Genomic DNA, 19,530 nt, shown 5'->3' on the forward strand with positions numbered 1-19,530 from the left:
CTTAGTCTCTAGATCAGCTCAAGACAGCAGTAAAAAATAGCTCTTCAGGGTGCAGTGACAAACAGATGCAGCATATTAGGTAGAGGTGACTGAATTCCCCAGTATTGGAGGTTAGCTCTGCCCCACATGCAGTCTGCAATATACTTCCAGATAACTGGCACACAAAAAAATAGAAGTGATTGGCTAAACAGAAGTAAATGAAATGATGTGGTGATGGAATCCCCTGACTAGTGCATGTCTTTCAGATGAACAGCTTAGGCAAAACAACCAGTTATTAGGAGAGCAGCGTCATCTCCCTGCAGCCAACCCTCCAGAACAAGTGGGCTTGAAATGCTCTGTGCTCGTTACTGACTTCCTCAGGAATGCCCCATTCCTAGAAGCCTTCAAGGTCACATTGGATGGAGCCCAGTGTAAGCTGGTCTAGTGGGTGGCAACCCACGTGGCAGGGACTTGTAACTGGATGGGCTTTAATGTCCCTTCCAACCCAAGCCATTCTAGGATTTTATGATTAGCACCAAGCTTTGCTCTAGGAGCTGTGCTTGGTAATCCTAGTCTCTGTTTGCACTCAGGTGCAAGGCTCAGAGGGTGGTTGTTGCAAAACAAGTTTCCTGCATGTTTGTCCCCTGAACTCACTGTATCCCACAGCTTTCCTGCTGGGATCCTGAAGGATGAGGTAGGATGTGAATTCCAACTCACTCATTTCCACTGCTATCAATGGAGTCATGAACCTCACCATTGGAGCATAAGACATATTTGGGTTGAATAAAAGCAGTGGCAGTAACCCCCTTCCTTTTGATTATGGCAGTCACTGGAGACAAATGTTGCCATCCCAATGGGCTCTAATTAGCCCTACTCAGAAGAAGGAGACAGAGGCATTGATTTTCCCTCTGCAGCTATCACAGGGATGCTTTCCTAGGTGTGAAGAGAGTGATATAATTAGGACACATCTCCCCCAGTGTTCCAGCATGAAATAGGAGTGTGATGGGAGTCAAGGGCACTGTTTGCCTTCAAAAATAAGCATTTCAAATACATCTAAGACTTGCCTCCAAAGATTATGAAATAAGATCTCAGAGAACTTAAGGAGGCAAGCACATTTTTAATTTTTCCTGTCGCAGAGACAGGCGGGATGTGTCAAATGATAAGAGTGCGAGAAGCATGAAGACAAAGAGAAGCAGATGATAAAAATGAAGGGTAATAGATCTTGTGTAGCAGCTGACAGCAATCAAACAAGTTTTGCAAAGTTTTGTCAAGAAATTGATCCAGGAAGCAGAGTACGTGGGCAGGACTTTGAGTGCACTCTGTGTTTTCCTGTAAAGCCCGTGAGACTCATTGTTTCACTGTAAAAACTCTGAGACATCAATAAATGACATCAGGGACCTGCTGACAACTGAAGTGAACAACACCTGTATTTGAGTTGAAAGACAGCACGTAGCTACCATGTACTTTGTCATCCATTTCACCCTTTCATTCTGACAAACCTTCCCTTTCCTGTCTCTTGTTTTTCAGATGCAAGTGCTTGTGACAAGTGCCCTGAGGATTACTGGTCTAATGAGAACCACACATCCTGCATCCCCAAGCAGATAGAGTTTCTATCCTGGACAGAACCCTTTGGAATCGCTTTAACTCTCTTTGCTGTGCTGGGAATTTTCCTGACTTCTTTTGTCCTGGGAGTCTTCACCAAATTTCGCAACACTCCCATCGTCAAGGCCACAAACCGGGAGCTGTCTTACCTCCTCCTCTTCTCCTTGCTCTGCTGCTTCTCCAGCTCATTGTTCTTCATTGGAGAGCCACAGAACTGGACTTGCCGTCTGAGGCAGCCAGCTTTTGGCATCAGCTTTGTCCTCTGCATCTCCTGCATCCTGGTGAAAACCAACTGTGTCCTGCTTGTCTTCGAAGCAAAGATCCCCACAAGCCTCTACCGAAAGTGGTGGGGCCTCAACCTCCAGTTCCTCCTGGTCTTCTTGTTCACATTTGTGCAGATTGTCATCTGCGTGATTTGGCTCTACACAGCCCCACCATCCAGTTATCGAAACCATGAGCTGGAGGATGAAATTATCTTCATCACCTGCCATGAAGGCTCCTTGATGGCTCTTGGCTTCCTCATTGGCTACACCTGTCTCCTGGCAGCCATCTGCTTCTTCTTTGCCTTTAAGTCTCGAAAACTGCCTGAGAACTTCAATGAGGCCAAGTTCATCACCTTCAGCATGCTGATCTTCTTCATTGTCTGGATCTCCTTCATCCCCGCTTACGCCAGCACATATGGCAAGTTTGTCTCTGCTGTGGAGGTGATTGCAATACTGGCTGCCAGCTTCGGGCTTCTGGCCTGCATCTTCTTTAACAAAGTCTACATCATCCTCTTCAAGCCTTCCCGCAACACCATTGAGGAGGTGCGCTGCAGCACAGCTGCCCATGCTTTCAAGGTGGCTGCCAGGGCCACACTGAGACGCAGCAATGTGTCACGCAAGCGTTCCAACAGCCTCGGAGGTTCCACTGGTTCCACCCCATCCTCCTCCATCAGCAGCAAGAGCAACCATGAAGACCCTTTCCCTCTACCGGCTTCTGCTGAGCGGCAGCGGCAGCAGCAGCGTCGGTGCAAGCAGAAGGTCAGCTCTGGGAGTGGCATGGTCACCTTGTCACTGAGTTTTGAGGAGCCACAGAAGAACGCCATGGCCAACAGGAACGCCAAGCGCAGGAACTCCCTGGAGGCCCAGAACAGTGACGACAGCCTGATGCGGCACAGGGCCCTGCTCGCTCTACAGAACAGCAAGTCCCTCAGTGCCGAGCCTGGCTTCCAGACAGCATCCAGCCCAGAGACCAGTTCACAGGAATCAGTGGTGGGAGACAACAAAGAAGAGGTACCAAACCCTGAGGCAGAGCCCTCCCTGCCATCAGCTAACTCCCGAAATTTCATAGGCACTGGAGGCAGCTCTGTCACAGAAAACACAGTACATTCCTAACAAAAGAAGGTCATGAAAAGCACTTCCCCAAGAGGAACTTGCTCACCTCTTGCTTCTGAATGGGAAAGATAACAAAGATACATATCTGTGACACAGTCCCACCACACACTGTTGCTATCACCAGCCGGGTAAAACACGTGCCTCCAGAGGAAAGACTACCAGAAGCCTGTGTCTGGGGAGCCTTGAACTGAATTTGCAGTTGCTTTACTGAAATCAGGACATGTGGGGAGGACAAGTGAAGATTGCCTCTGGTGGGGCTTAAACAGAACTCTGCATACTGTCTTGCCTCTGTAAGCTTTTCGTGCCGGACTGCAACTCAGCTGACTATGGGAGGCACTGAGCAATTCCACAATACTCTGCTTTTACATTTATGTATAATATTCCTCTTTCCCACTATGTATAATATTCCCTCTTTATCCAGTATATGTGATCTGTAACCACGTGCATCAGGACTCTCAGCTGTTCAAAAGCAAGATACACAGTTTCACTTGGGGAAAGCACGGTCACTGGGAAAACAAAAAAGCCCCCAACATCCTGCATGCTGTGTACAGCCAAGGGTGTGAACATGTAAAGTATTTAATGTGACAGAGCACCCTGCTATTTATATTTAGTAATTTCTCCTCATTTTCCCAATTTCTCCTCTCTGCCCAGCAGGAAATACTGGACAATACCCTTCATAGACTCCATTGCACTAGACCAAGCTACTAGGTTCCTACTGGTTTCTTCCAGCAGATGTAGCTTTACCTCCAGCCTGCCTGCTTTGGTGGAAGGGGAGAACAGATTGTAAATCCCCCTGGAGATTGCTGTGAGAGCACAATGAGATGTATTTGTGATTGATTATGTCGCTAGTAGTTGTATGCTTAACAAAGTGTTGCTGCTGTAATATTCCACATGGCATACGTGGCTAACCCTTCCACACCATAGTCAGTGTTGTGCTTTGCCATATTAATCCGCCTCATACCCACACATAGCATTGCGCTGGTTGTGACAATACTTGTGGGCCTGATACAAAGCCAATGAAACAAGGTGAAATGGAGAAATAGCCCCCAAATTTGATAATATTTGAGATGAATATTGCAAGTGTGCATGCTGGTAGAGGATGGAGTAAATAAAATGTACAGAGTTGGGCTCTGGAACGTGCAAACACACAGATGAGTAAATTGGTTGTTTGGTTCCTGTAGGCCTTCAACTAGATTATGTCCCTCTTGTTCCATCTTGAAGGGACAGCACCTAAAGCAGAAAGGGTGCACCATGCCTTGATGAGAGTAAGGACTTCAAAAAGCACATCGGAACTTCATCAGTTCTGGCTCTTGTTCAACCCCCCAAAAGCAGACATAAGTGCTCCTGACTGTGCATGGTGTGCCTGGTTCCTCTGCATTCTGCAAATGTTGAAGTAGGAGAGTCCTTAGAACAGATTTCTGTTGCAGCCTGAAGAAAGAAAGAGTGACCCTAGGCAACTTGGCAGGAAGGGCAAGGCTATTCTGTAAAATTTACTTCCCTCTTCCCAGATCCCGTATGCAAGAACAGGCATTTGTCATGAAGATGTCAGTACCTCCCCTCATCACATGCGAAGGCACTCTAAATGACTGTGGAAAGGTATATAGGCCTGCTACTTATTGTGAGTGGAGCCAAAAGGACTGTTGTGAATGTGATGGGGAAAATACCACAATTCTCTTGTTACTGTTTTTGCTTGGTTGATGTTTTGTGTTTTTGTGTGTTTTTTTTTTCTGGCCAGAGCAAGAAAATAAAACTTACAGGTGACATTACTGCATAAAAACTTGTTTTGCCACCTCCCCTTGTTGCTGACAAGGAAAAGAAGTTTTGTTTCTGGAAAGCACAGTGGAAGTCCAGAACCAGTAAGAATGCTATTCAGACAAGTTATTTTTACCCTTTTGTTTATCTGTTATATTCACCTTTGAGAGGGCTCAAATTTTAGCTATATCATGTAAGAAGTGATCTGACTCTAACTGTATGGCCTGCAAACCACAAGATTTATTAAAGCTATGGCACTGCAAGTTAAAAGAAAGAAAAAAAGAGTTTGAAAACGCATATCACTGGGGTCACACTTTTGGAAACCATGTTCTACCACCGGACCCAGTAAGCGTTCCTCATTGCTTCTGAAAAACCATGTCCCATTCCCAAGCTGCTGATTGCAGGCTCCAGACTTAATTTAGAGTTGTTAACTGAGACCTGTGACTTCTGTATCTAACTAAATGCTTGAACAGAGATGGCCACTAGATGGCAAAAGGACTAAGAAAAATACTTTGATTATGGCTCACTCTTAAAATTAAGTTCAGTAGCCAATTTGTTGTAGTGCTAGTGAATCACTCCTACATGTCAGATCCAATATACACCTCCTGAAGTAGATGGCTTTTAAAGCATAGAAGCACTCAGTGAATTCAGTGTGGGCAAAGCAAGGTGTGAACTGTGTACAAATGTGAGAAATGAAGTTAGCACTGCCAGCCTTATTTGGAGAACGATACTCACTGGCTCCACACACAGCAGACTATGTTGATATTTTACTGCAAAGATTTTTGGTATTCTTCATCCTTTCAATCTACTCACAAGGAAGTTGTACCCTGGTGCATAGTAAGGTTCCAATGGTCTGCCAAAATTATACTGTGACAGACCAACCCTGCTCAGTTTGTTTGCCCACCCACCCTCACTGCGCACTTAGCCTGAGTTAAAAGCTCAGGCTGCATGAGCCCCTCTGCTGCAGCCTTGTTGGAGTGACACACATGATAGAGGCAAGGAAAAATTAGTAAATAAAGACAAAAAGGACCCCTTAATGAAGGTGATCTGTAACCAAATTCTTTTTCTCCATGCACAGAGGGTATAGGTTCCCATCCTGCCAAATTCCAGAGAAGAGAGAAGTTGCTCAGCCACATGTTCACAAGCCTGTCTGTGAATCATGCTGATGACAAGCTGAGCAAATCTCTCTGTAGAAAGTTCACACCCAAGAACATCCATTAGCATGTCCCTCAGAAGTCACCCATACGAATGGCTGCTCCTTCCCAACCCCCACTCCCCTATGGCTCAAAACGCTACTGAAAAGAATATGCCCTTGTTGGTATTTGCTGGATCATGCAGTAGAGAAGCAGTGGGGACAAGAAGCAGAGTGTATCAGCCCTGCACTGGATTTCTGTTGGTAGACTGGTTGATGGATGAGGAACAGGAACCAGCCCAGTGCTGCACCCTTGCTCTGCCCAAAGCGCAGGCAGAGCACATATTTGCTCTCCAGGGAGGAGCGATGATATCAGAGGAAAGAAGCACTTCATTTCATTGTGTGCATCTCACCATGTCCTCCCAAACCCATGTAGGTTGCATATGCAGTAGGCACTACCCATTCCTGGTAAACTGAGGGCTGTAATTATCAATTTTACCAAGGGGTATTGAGAAGTTGTAGAGGAAGGTAGAGCTGTTGCTTTCCCAAGGAATTGAATGTTCACAGTAATGCTATACACATGCTTCTTTGTAGTCACTGAAATCTTCCAGTATCACCCGATTTTCATTCAGGAAGGATTATACTGATTTTCCCGCTCATTTTGCTGTAGGGCCAGCCTTGTGGCACTGTGCAAGCACACAGAGCTGCTTAGAGCTAGCATAACCTCAAGGCAGTTCCCATTTCCTGCATCCTGCCTGGGCCCTGAGAAGGAGAGATGTTGACAAGCTGGGGGTCAGGGTAGGCCCAGACATGGCAGGGCTAGAGCACCTGCCCTACTTGGGGGGTAGACTGCCTTCTAAGGAAGATGGCTTTGGTTCCTTTTTGCTCGCTCTTCTTGGTTTTTGGCTTGCTGGCTTTTCTTCAGAGGCCATGAAGTAAAGACCCCTCCACCACAGCAGACCATGGCACAGTTCAGCCTCCATCACTTTGGTGAACTGTGCCAGGTCCACCACCAAGCCAGCCCCCAGGCTTCTGCACCCCTGCCCTTGAGACCTGTGGACGGGACCAACACACCCTATTGCTAGCAGCACACACAGTCTCTGTGCTGAAATCTGTAATAACATTGGGACTGGCTACCATTCCCCCTAGATGATGGCCAGCTCCTGGCACAGCCAAGGGAGCAAGGGGTCAAGGATCTCCCAGCACTGCCTGAAAAGTGCTGTCCAGACCTCAGGCAGAAGACCAGCATAGCCCGTCTCCATCCCTGCATCTTCCTGCTGTGCTGGAAGCACTACAGAGGATGCTACAAGTCCACGGGGTGTCAAGAGCAATGCCCGTTAGTCACCATCTCCCCTCACAAACACCTTAATGGTGCTCATGGGCACCCTGCAGAGAGGGCTATCTGCCTTCAGCTATGTCCAGGGTAGAACTGGGATTCACATGGTATTGTACACAGCAGATGGGACACCTTCACACCTCCTCTTTGGCCAAGGTGTTGGCTCTCTGTGGTGGACTGGGGAGAGCTTGAGGATGCGGAGCTCCTCCACCTCCCCGGTACTCCTAATGGTCTGAAACTCCTGCAGGATTGGATCTCCATACCACATTTTTAGGAAGGAACCTGAATTTGACAGCCCCAAGCTGCATGTCAGGCAGGACAGGTTCTCTCTTACAAGGGCAGCAGGGTTGCCACCCTGGACCTCAAGAGAGATTGGTTTGCACGCACGTATCTTCTGAGATTTCAAGGTGTTCCGAATGCGCTAGGCCTGGCAGATAAGGCGCAGCACCTGTCAGTCACCCGCCAGGCACAAGGACCGCTGCGGCGGGAGGAAATTCCAAAGCGAGACCCGGATGCAGCTCCCGACCGCCCGCTGAGAGGAGCCGACGCCCCGCCCCGCTTCCTCCCGCTGCCAGGTTCGGCCCGGGGACGGCACCGCGACGGGCGTGGCGGCTGGGGGCGGATCGGAGCGGAGAGCTGCGCTGCCACCATGTTGTGCGGGGGCGCCTCCAAGGCCCAGCCCGCCACCAGCGAGACGCAGCAGATCGCGAACGAGGTGAGGGGCTTGGGCCCGAGGAGGGCGAGTGTGGTGCGGAACCGAGCGGGGCCGAGGTGGCTCTCCTGGCTGCGCACACAGCTGCTACCCGCCCGGTGCGGTGTGAGCCTGTTGCGCTGGGGCCGCGCCCTGCCCGCGGGGGAGACGGCAGCTTTGGGCGGCCGAACGGAGAGCCTCCGTACCCCCTAAAAAATAAATAAACGTACGAGCGGGAATGACAGACCGTGGGGGAGTATACCGAACAGTTCGGAACCCTCCGGAGCGCTGCCTGTGGCGTGCTGGTCAGTCGTGACTGACACGAGCGCTATCTGATGTGTGAAGCGTGTGCTCTGAGCTCCTGACAGTCTGAATCTTAGAACCAACCTTCTGCTTTTGGAGCGGGAGAAAGAGGCAGGCAAAAGCCTGCCGGTTTTCCGTGAGGCAGCACTGAGCTCTCCCCCTGCCAAGGTGCATGTGCTCTCACTCCAAAAAGGCCTGTGCTAACAAGGACTTTCACGGCGTGTGCTCTCATCCCCTGGGCTTTATCAGTGGGGGTGTGTCAGGCCAGAGAAGAACGATGAAGGACACGCTCCTGCTTCTCTTGCGCTCTGTCGTTGTCCAGATTTGTTTCTGAATGCAAAGGCACAGCAGTCTGTGAATTAAAGCTGGGCTAGCTGAACCTGATGAGGTTGTGTCACCAAAAAAAAATCCCAAACTACATCTCGGAAGCACCAGTCTGAGTCTTTGTGCAGTTTGGAGCACAGAACGGAGAACTGCTGAGAGTCTCATCATTTTGCCCTGAAAAGATCCCTCTGTGACATTAGTTGTAGTGCAAGTGTGCAATTTATATTGCACGCTGAGTTGTTTAAAACCTGAATTTCTATTTTGTTCTAGGCTGTAGTATGTCATTCCAAAAGTAAGTTGAAGAGTAAAACCAAAACCCTATTGGATTCAGTATTAACCTAAGTATCTAAAAATTATTTGAATTGCCTAAATATTTAAAAGCGCATCCAGCTTGTTTTGGCTACTAGATGAAATTGCTGTACTTAGTAATATACATATAGGAAAACTCCAAGCTGAAATTTGCCTGTGCAGTGATGTCCTCATCTAGATACAGACTGCAAAGAAAGCATGTTCTGTCGGTTGAAGACAGACTTCTCAGATCATCTTGTTTGCTTGAATTTCTGTGGAAATGTGTAGAGCCTACCCATTTGCTTACCCTAAGCAGTGCATGTCCTGTTGCTGCTTTGCCAGTTCTTACCTGCATGGCATTGTTTTTTATGAGTCCTGTTGACCATTTGTTTGGTCGGAGTTGTAGCACTGGCATTGAGCACGCACAGCATGACAGAGCAGGGCAGCTGCCCCCAGCAGTGTCTCTGGCCTGGAGTCCCCTCAGAGTGCCTCTCCAGGGTGGGGATTTCTATGTGGCTCTGCTCAGCCTTTGGCTTCTCACTGCAGTTTTGGTGGCCACTTGCTCCAGGGGCAAGCAGACAGGCTGTGCAAATCATCAGAGATCCTCCACTACATGATAATGGTCAGCCCTGTCACTGGAGTGCAGGTGATTCGTGTGGAAAGGGGCTGTAGTGCCAGGCAGTGTGGTGCTGTGTCTAGACAGCTCTTGGAAACCTCCATGCATGGAGATGGTGTGGCCTCTTTGGGCAACATGTCCCGCTGCTGGACTGTTCTCATGGGAAAAAGGCTTTCCTTATATCTATTTCCTTCTTCCTCGGTTCAGAGCAAGAGTCCATTCATCTGACCTCATGGTGGCTCATCACAGCTTGCTGCAGTTAGTTGGCATCTTCCTGAAACTGGGAGCCTAAAACTGGACACAGCATTCTGAATGTGTTCTGACAAGTAATGGGCAGTCATCACTTACTACCCTCTTCTTCTGGCCTCCTGCTGGTGCAGCCCGGTATACTGTCTGCCTTCATTGCTCCCAGGGTGCACTTCTGGCTCATGTGTAGTGTAGTGTCCTCAGGGACCCCCCAGCCCTAATCTTTATTGCGGTCTAGCAGAATGGGCTGATTGCAGATCTTTCAGAGATTGCTTCTGTCTGGGCTCTCCCTACTGAGTCAGGATGTCCAGTGATCATATGCTTTGGTGAGTCATTGCTGTGACAACCAGCAAGCGGCACCTGCATGTGACTCTGAACTGACTGTACTCATGGAGCCCAGAGTTTCTAGTGGAAACACCAAATGTGCTGAGTGGGTGCAGTGTACCCGTCCTTGCGTTTCAGAATGCAAACTTGTTGGCTGTGCTCTGGCCACATCTCTGTGGGACGGGATGGCTACTGGTTGGCTGTCACATACAGAAAAGGCCAGAGTTTGGTTTCATGCTTTCTTGGCACAGGAGAGGCAGGAGCACATACCCTGCTGTTCTTCCTGTTGCCGGAATAGTTTCTGTTCCCACAAGCATCAGAGGTCTGGCAAAGTGGTGCTCCTTTTTCCCCAGGGCAGTAGGTGGGATGCAGACAGTAGCAATGTAATAGTATAGGAAGAATGGAAGTAAATCATGTACCTGAAAATAGAACATCTCACTGCTATTACTGTTGTGCTGGAGCAGAGGAGGGCTGGATGCATGGTCCTCCTAGGAGTCCTCAGTGTGCAGCAGGATTACCTAAGGAAAGGGCTAATTCACACTGCTCTTCTAAACAAAGCCTAAAGCTGTCTGCTTTCACGACTGAGAACCTCACTGCATGGCCATGATGCACTAGGCAGCCAAGTGTGAGGAGAGACTGCAGCTCACAAAAGCTCGTCTTGGCACTGGGCAAGTTATTCTGAATTCTTGAGTGCAGCTTTTACACTCTGGAAAAATATATTTTGGGAAGAAATATTTACATTTTGAAGCACTGTAAATTGCAGTTATTAAAAGCTAGAAGAACTATTATTTTCCAAGTTTGGTTTTTGGATGCCTGTTTGTTCTGCAGTTCAAAAAGGGAGCTAATGCTGAAGACAGCCAGCGGCTATTTCTTCTGGTTGAAAAAAAGAGAGATATTTTAAACATTGTCTTTTTAAAAGACCTTAAAGCCTGGTCCATGTAGATCTTGAACTGCTTTACATTGTTTGTTAAATACATAGAACAGAAGGGGAAGCAGAGACATCAACAGCGGAAATAATTTGTCAAAATGAATGTAGAAAAACAGCGCAGTTCTTTGGTGTCAGTTGGTGGTGACTGAATCGCATCACTGTGTTGCCTTGGCTGCCTGCCTCAGTACCTGGCCTTGCTCTAGTGTAAAATGAGGAACTGAAGAGCAATGAGGCACACTGATGGCATGAGCCGTAAACTGTAAGTATTAAATACTGTATCAGTCTTAGCTAATTTCTTGTTTCCCTAAGGTGAAGCCTCAGCTAGAAGAGAAAGAAGGGAAAACCTTTGATGTCTTCACTGCAGTTGAGTTCAAAACTCAGTTGGTGGCAGGGACAAACTACTTCATCAAGGTAGAGGACACTGGGCAATTGAAAAAAAAGTTAATGTTGGAATGTTTTTTGTTTTTACTTACCTACACAGAAATGCTTGTGATTTAGTTTTAAAAAAGAAAAATACGTGTTCATTAAAAAACAAAACAAAAACAAATAATTCCCCACCACCTCCCAGCCAGTCTCCTTATCTTAAATGGAGATATGCACATTTCTCTATTTTCATAATAATTTGTACTGTTTAGTTATTTGTGAAAGTTGATTTTGTTAAAGCTACACCTCCACAATGCTGAACGCTAATGTATTAAGTGCATTAAGTAAACCCCAGATTTGTAAAGATACAGCCAAGTATGAAACCTCTTTTCACTCTGCCTATAGTGATGACACACGCGCACACACACACAAAAGTGTTTGCTGTTCCAGATAAGCTTCTCACTAACACCAGTTCCCTGTCTGTACATTCCCTGTCTTGGGTAGAGGGAGGGCTTGCAAATCCAAGGTTGAGGTGCTGTTTCCACCAAGACGCAGCTCCCAGTCTGCCTCAGAACAAGGTGACACCTGCTGAGGGGGTGCTTTTTCTCTACCACCTCTCTACTTGCCCCATCCTCAAAACATGCCAGCCTAAACCCCTCTCCTGATGAAGGTTGCTCCACACCTCTTACTGGTTTTCATACTTTATAGGTCCATGTTGGCAATGATGAATTCATGCACCTGCGGGTGTTCAGAAGCCTTCCTCACGAGGACAAGCCATTGAGTCTTCGTGGATATCAGAGCAGCAAGACCAAGCATGATGAACTGGCCTATTTCTAGTAAATTTATTACATGCACTTTCCTAATGATTTCTTACGTATATTTTCTGTAGGCTACAAAATGTTGTTTCCTGTGCCAACAAAGAAAACTTTTCTTAAAAAACGTAGTACTGGAAAGAAAAAGCATCTTACTCCATTCCCTTACTGTGCAATATCTAAATGAATCACATAGCTCTCCTTTCACCTTTTGCTTATGCTAACCTGAGTAGCTGCACTGATTGTAGTGTAGCTTAATACTGTGTTGTGTTTGTGGACTTCCCTGACCTGGAAGTTGCCAGGGAGTGGCACCAGCACTCACATATTTGCATCAAAGAGCAAGAGGAGAACCTGAATCTTTATGTGCTGCTTTGCAACTGTGGGCATATCCATAGATTTAATTGTATTATGTTTTATATTGGCAATGACTTGAGGCAAGAGACACAGGTGGGCTGCAGTCTTTTGTAAGAAACATTCCCCTGGTAGTAATGCTTATCCTGTTGCCAGCAGTAGGATGTAATGTCCAGTAGAGGATGTACGAGTTTTGTTGTGTATAATTGCTTATTTTCTGAGTGCTGAGGAAAACTACTGGGAAGAAACTTCATCTGGACAAGCATTTCTGCATTTATGACAATAAATATTTCTCTCAAATTTAGATGGTATATTTCACTGGTGTTTCACTGTTTTGTTTATTACTTTTTCAATACAGGTGGTTATCTTGCTCAGAGCTTTTATAAATTTTTTTCATATTCCAGATGTCCTTATGTTTATATTTGTTTTTATGTTTTAATTAAAAATACTTTATTTTAATCTGGAGAGGGACATGGAACACAGCAAGGAAGGCTTCAGCGGGTATGTCAGCAATAAGAGGAGTGCTAAGGAAAATGTGGGCCTGTTGACAGAGGACACAGAAAAGACTGAACGCTGCTCAGTGTTGCCTATGTCTTCATTGGCGGGATTTGCCCTCAGCATCTGGAAGTCCCTGACTAACAGGAGAATCTGCAGAAAGGAAGACTTTCCCCCCTGGAAGGGGAAGGCTGTGCATTGGAAGTTTTGACACGTGCCTTGTATAGTGAACTGGGGAGGGGAGAGATGTTGTTGCATTCTGAACTGAGGGGTACCAGCCCACTGTTACATTACACTGCTGTATGTTCTCGGTCCTATAGTATGTTCTTGCTCCTAGAAACTCCCCACAGTTTTGAGAATAGAGGGCATGGTGAACTTACATGTGTATTACTGTGCTTCTTACATACAGTCTAGGTAGCATTACTAACACAGAGCATGTTCTGCTTCCTGATTATTAAGGGAGGCCTTACCAGATCTCCAAATATGTGCTTTTACTCATATCTGCCGAAAGAGTCCCCACCCCCAGTGTTAAACATACAAAGAGTACATCTGCATTGTAACACAGTTCCTGTTTTGCTAAAATGAAGTAGTTCTGGAGACACAGTTGTTTTTTGTTGCTGGTAAACTTATAAATCAGTGGTTCAAAAAGCTGAATATTTTTGCCAAATGCTCTTCGGAGAGGAGGACAGCTAGTGCTGATAAAGCCAGGTTTACAGCATTTTAAAGACATCTGACAGCAAGATTCAGCCCATGGAAAATATTAGGCAGTAATCCCAAAGGCACAGGAATCTACGGATTGTCTTCACACTTCATGGACTTAAAGCATTTGATTTGATGTCTCACCCCTGAGTACCAGCTCAGAGTTGCATGGCAGGTAACTCCAGAAAACCTGCCTCAGCAGCTGCCAGCAGGAAAATAAGGTTGTGGTGCTTCAGGGTTGCCCTCTATCTTTGTTCCTGCAGAAGTCTTAACTGAAGACTTGTCACTGCAGGTGGCTGGTGCTACAAAAAAGAGTGAACTCCATACGTGCCCAGTCATCAGGGTCACTCCCTACTCCAGGGCCTGAACACGGATTGAGCTGTTTCTGCTGCAGCTTCTCCCGCTCCTTTGTGTAGTTCCACCCCTTCCTCATCTCCACCCCAAACAGCCAAACTGCTTTTAGAGATGGGCACATGTCCTGTTTTAGAGAGTTTGACTTCTCAGTTCCTCCCCTAGAAATACATTTATCTCACACAGCTGCTGAAGATCAGCCAATAGATTGTAATTAATGCACTTAAAGCAAACCCAAGAAGTATGTGGCCTGTTTCACTCAAAAGTACTCTCACAACAGCCTGAGCTTTGTATTCAGAGCTTGTCTTGACAGTACTTGGAAAGAAGAGCTGAAAGGGGTGTAGTGTACACTGACTCGGAGCTACAGTAGTGTAGGTGGCAGAAGCAGATGTGACTAGTACTTCAGAGCCCACTGAAGCTTTAGCCAGGCAGCGGATCTAGACATGACACATGCTAGATGAACAGCTTTCAAGTGTATTTTATTCTCATGCGTTTGCCAACAGGCAGAATCCACATGTGACTTGCAGAAGTGAGGAACCATTCCTCACCACCCTCAGAAGTAGACCAAAGGATCATCTCTGGTTTTGCCAGTCTGATAATCGGTAAGGCTGGGACCTTGGTTCTCCTGAGGAAGGGCTTGAAATATTTTTAAGTGGACGTACCCATTATCAGAATTTTGGACCTGGAAACAAGAACAGCAGGAGAGTGAAGATCATGTGAATAACTAAAGTGTGTAAACTCAAGAATATGTTCTGTCAGAGCTTAATTTTAGGCATATCTTCAATTCCACTTAAACAATTCTTAATCAAGTCTGGGCTGTAAATCATGATAGAAACTATGTTTCTATGCAATAGAGACTGTAATAAACCATTATAGAAACTTCAGATTCATGTTAATGGAAAATGAGGACTGCCCAGGTTTGGAAGCACCCAAAGGAATAATAGGAAATATGTTTTGATGGCATCCTATCTATTTAGCTCATCAAGATTCCACTCAGTCCATCAGCTTGAAACTTCTCAGAGTTCTTGGATCAGTAGACAAAAGCCAACAAGCAAATCCTAATGACTCAGAGTGGGGACAAGACCCGGAGAGTTCCTACAAGATACAGAAAGAACTATCCAAAACCAGCACATGGTTCTAAGGAACACTGCAGAGAAGCAGTGACAATTGAAAGCCAAATCTCTTGTCTTCAGAATCACTCCAAACACATTGGTGCCTGGCCAGGCAACGTGACATGTATTTGTGCTTGCAGGAATGACCACGAGTTTATGAATTAATTTTTTTTTAATGAACTTGCCTTTCCCTCCAGAAAAGTCCCTACAAAGATTTCCTACAAAGTTGTGCATTATTTCCTCTGTGCAGAGCCAAGTACAACAGGTGCTTAACTCTTACAGAGGTCCACAGTATGAAAGAAAATTTTAATGCCTTTGGCTTTAACAGGTCTTCACATGCTTTCTGGTGACAACAGCATGGCACTATGTCTTGGTCTGGATTACATCTCAGCTGTAAGTCTGTTAGTAAAATATTAGTAATGTGGAAAATTCCAAAGTATTGCAAAGAATGGCTCTTGTCACAGAGCTCATGCCAGTCAATACTAAGAGCAGCTTGGTCATGAGGCTTAGCATGGAACCAAGGCAAGTACTTAAATGTGATTGCCTAAGTCAGCAATAAGACAGCGCTGAGGGAAGAAATGCAACCACACATGACTTCTAGCGTTACCACAGCTTTCTGTGAATTGTTACTCTTCATCAGCACTGTGCCCAAAAAATGAAGGCTCGTCTCACAGGAGCAAGACAAGGATAAACATTCATTTAAGCAGAGCTCAGATTAGCCATATAATATGACAATTCCCCAGTGCCCCGAGAATGTAGAACTAACTGTGAGAAGATATTTTAAGGAGAGTTTGGCAGTGTCTGTCCTTCCACGGATCAAATAACATGAGAGCAAATGCTTGTGTCTCTGCAGAAGCACTGCCCCCCAAACCCCAACTGCCAATTCTCTTCACGTCAAGGGAGCACGTCAAGTGGCTGACACACAGCCACACACAGATGCAGTGTTTGCTCTACTTACAGAAAGCCAGCCTCCTCTTAGCAGTGTTTTCCTGCCTTCCATTCTGATTGCAAACTACGCTCTTTAACTTCTTACATGCTAGTTCTGAAAAAGCTGCTCAAATCCATGGGTAAGCTTTTCCAGAAGAGAATGAATCACACTATCAGAGGACTCCAAGTGAAGCGTTCTTTCACAAATGAAAGTCTTGGCTTTTTTGTTGATTTGGTTGTTGAATTTTTTTTGTTGTTTTATTGTCTTTTGTTACTGTTTTTGTTTTTAAATAAAGCAAGAACTAGCATGCAGGCTGTACCTCTGCAATAGATGACACAGAACTAAAGCATGGACACATGCCTGCATGCAGCCCTTGTCAGCAGAATCTGGGATGCTTGCATTACATTAAAATAATATTTCCCCATCAGATCCTCCGGCTGACCTGGAATTAATTGAAATAATCCCTACCAGGGAACGGAAAGGCAATAGGAAAGCCCCTGTATTGCCTTGAAAAGAAAAGGAGCAGAGTTCTGGCTGGTAGAGATAATTTGAGCTGATAAGGCAATCCATAGTCTCTGAGATGATCCTGCAAGAAGTTATCATTCACATCTGAAGAAGCTGTGCATGCTTTTTAAGTTTTTATATTCCTGTTGTATGGTGGTGACAGAAGAACTTTATAAATATATGGAGATACTCCTACCTCCATTAGTCCCATAAGAGAAATATTTGCATGGTGGCAAGAAATGGAAGCAAGTCACCTACACTGTTCAACTACAAAATAGTCCCTCTTATCATATGTACAAACCTTAATGAAGTAGTTGATTCCAGCAACCACTTGAGTCCGGTATATTATGGCTGTAAAGATGTTGTAGATCTCATTCTCCCTGCTTTCTAATTGTGGCTTCACCTGTAAAAAGAAAGGGGAAAAATGGTTGGTAGGTTCATATTTTAGCTTTTCCTTCCTGACAACTACTCCAAATTTTCAGCTTTCCAAGCATACACCCGTAATGAAATAAACCCTGAACCACCAAAATAACTCAGTGTACATCCAAGTCTTCAGCTCTTTTTCCTACTTTAAATATTACCTCCAGCACTCTTTAACATCTCATCTACAATTAGTCTTCCTCATAGATTTTTTCCCTACAAGCTGTCCAGATAAACTGTATCCTGCCACAGGTCAGTGCCAGACCTGTGTAAACATCATGAGCCATTTGCTACACAGCAACTGCAGATAATGTAGCTTTGGAATAATCAAGTTCCATTCCAACCAAGGTTGGAGAAGACCTCCAAGATCTTCTAGTCCAGATATCCACCTATCACCAATATTTCTCACTAAACCATGTCCCTCATCTGAACGTTTCTTCCAATAACTTCCATTAATCATATGCAGGTTTCTCATAACCTCTTACTCTAATTCAAGTAACTGCTCAGAGCCATCTGCTCCTCTTGCACACTAATGAGGCTTCTCCATGTGGCTTCTGTCCCAGACAGCAGACAGTTATACTTCCAGCTCAGGAGCTGCTGACTCCGGAAAACAGGAAAATTTCCAGTCCCGTTCCAGCCAGGTGGGTTTGGAGGCTGCTAGGGGCAGAAGTTAACTGTGGTGTTTTTGGTACACTTGGTTCCTGCCTCAGTAGAAAAAAACATCAGTGTTGCCCCTCTCCAGACTTAGGATGTCTCACGAACTCTGACCACTATTTCCTCATTTGTCACAGCCTTCCGTAAAACCAGGCACGCAGACAGGCAGCTTCTTAATTCTCAAATGGAAAAAAAGCTGCTTCTAAGCCCTTATCTAACAACTGCTTAAACCCCAAACATTCCTCAGTTTTCCTCAGTTTTAGGCAACAGCTATAAAACAACGAGACTGAACAAACAACATCCCCCAGCTTGCTAAGGATTAGGCTACAGAGAAGGCAAAGGTGCAAGTACATAACCACATAATCCCAAGAGCTGACAGGTCCTGAACATACCACAGTTTGTAGACACTTTTCATAACTGCATTCAAATCATACCAATTGCTCCCACTCTTAGCAGAGCATAAAACCATACAGAATGACATTGTTAAAGAGTGACGTTTATCCAGCTGGGAGCACAGCAGGGCTGCCCAAACACAACTCATGCCTTCTCAGTATTTTTCCTATGAAACCTCAAGAGGGGCTCTGCAGCAGTGTGTGAGGTTCTGCAAAGGAACAGAGCCAGTGAAAGGGTTGCAGGGGGAGGATCAGGGCCACTGGGAGGACCACGGAGACTTCTCTTTCCCGCTCTCAGCACAAGGCAGACATTCACCTTGTAGAAAATAAATGGTGAAGAATAATTCATTTTCATTTTCCCAAAGATACTGAGAGTAGCAGAGACCATATTATTCGTATTATTCTCTACAGTTGTTACAGTGTTCTACATAGAAGGAACAGTGATACAGCTCCTAAACAATTCAATTCACATTCCCAAACAATTTTAGATAACCCTTCCCCTTTCTGTTTTGTAGTAAATGACCTCCCCACTGACCAGCCTGTCTGCATTACCCACTATCTCCTTCCTTCATACTCCAACCCTTCCCCACTTATATGTCCAGCCTACACAGCCTATTGGCAGGATCTCCTGTTGGCTATGCCTTGCCCCATACACAGCCCAGCTCTCCTACTCTGGCTCCTTCATTGCTTGCTCACAGCCTGCAAGCTTGCAGGAAACACAGAGCAGTGCCGGTACAAACACCATCCCCTAAGGCACCTCAAAAAAGGGAGCTGGAGCCCTGCACACGCAGCAGTGTGCAGCACTGTCAGCCAGCATCTTCAGCCACTCTGCTTCTTACATGCATTTCCTCAAGGAGGGCTTAAGTTACGCTGTGGGCAGCTTGCAGAGGGAAGAACTCATCCCTCAGAACTGTGAGGGTGAAGGCAACTGCTGGAATCACCTGGTAGGTGTCATGAAAGGAGCTTTGTTGTACCTTTTTGTCCCTCTCCAGCTCCTTGGGATGCACCTTATAGCACTTTAAGAGTTGCTACACCACAGAGCATAACGGGATCTGCAGGTTATCAATGATGTGAGGAATTTTCTCCCTTCAAATACCTCAGTGCTGACATGGTAGATTGATCTTCTACCTATATGCAAGAAGTAACTAAAGGTAGCCACCACTATGCCTATCCACAGACAAAGAAAGAAAAGTGATTTGGCTTCATCTTGTTGGCACAGTGCCTCTCCAAAATGCTGAGAAAATACGCACTGGCAATCACAGAGATCCCCATTTTCAGCTTCTTCAGTTTAAACACTCAGTATCACCACTTGGTCTTTCTAGCTTCGCACAAGATTCAAGATTCAGCCCTTTACACAGAATTCATCACGGAATTCAGGCAGGGTTCAACTCACCTGGTCAGCAATATGCTGGACCTCTGGAGTAGCAGGTTTAGGGTCAGACAAGCCTCCAGTCATCATGATGGCAGGAAACTTCTTTGAGATGTACAATGGTTCTGAGAAGGGATGTCCAGTGAAGTCTGAGAAGAGTAACTAGGCACCTCCTATAAATAC

The 19,530-nt window shown here is 45.8% G+C and overlaps 3 protein-coding genes across 5 annotated transcripts in view; 2 read left to right on the forward strand and 1 right to left on the reverse strand.

The window, feature by feature from the left end:
- CASR (calcium sensing receptor) overlaps window positions 1-4,726 on the forward strand; it is a 72,691-nt gene extending 67,965 nt beyond the window's left edge. For all 3 annotated transcript variants that reach the window (XM_042811004.1, XM_042811005.1, XM_042811006.1), the window contains one exon: window positions 1,507-4,726. In XM_042811004.1, coding sequence (XP_042666938.1) covers window positions 1,507-2,957 — 1,451 coding nt within the window. In that variant the 3' untranslated portion in view covers window positions 2,958-4,726. The remainder of the gene's footprint in view (window positions 1-1,506) is intronic.
- Window positions 4,727-7,781: 3,055 nt separating this feature from the next.
- On the forward strand, window positions 7,782-12,727 carry LOC122155891 (cystatin-B-like). The gene is made up of 3 exons (XM_042810225.1): window positions 7,782-7,892; window positions 11,207-11,308; window positions 11,969-12,727. The coding sequence occupies exons 1-3, from the start codon at window positions 7,827-7,829 to the stop codon at window positions 12,095-12,097; spliced, it is 297 nt and encodes a 98-aa protein (XP_042666159.1). The 5' UTR covers window positions 7,782-7,826; the 3' UTR covers window positions 12,098-12,727.
- Window positions 12,728-14,429: 1,702 nt separating this feature from the next.
- On the reverse strand, window positions 14,430-19,525 carry LOC122155892 (cystatin-A-like). The gene is made up of 3 exons (XM_042810226.1): window positions 19,372-19,525; window positions 16,814-16,915; window positions 14,430-14,650 (listed from the first exon to the last, which is right to left on the reverse strand). Exons 1-3 carry the CDS (start codon window positions 19,435-19,437, stop codon window positions 14,522-14,524), a joined length of 297 nt encoding a protein of 98 aa, XP_042666160.1. The 5' UTR covers window positions 19,438-19,525; the 3' UTR covers window positions 14,430-14,521.
- Window positions 19,526-19,530: the final 5 nt, after the last annotated feature.

This window comes from Centrocercus urophasianus, unplaced genomic scaffold (assembly GCF_019232065.1).
Source record: "Centrocercus urophasianus isolate 14NV4802_14NV808 unplaced genomic scaffold, USGS_Curo_1.0 seq_12, whole genome shotgun sequence".
NCBI classification, from domain to species: Eukaryota; Metazoa; Chordata; class Aves; order Galliformes; family Phasianidae; genus Centrocercus; species Centrocercus urophasianus.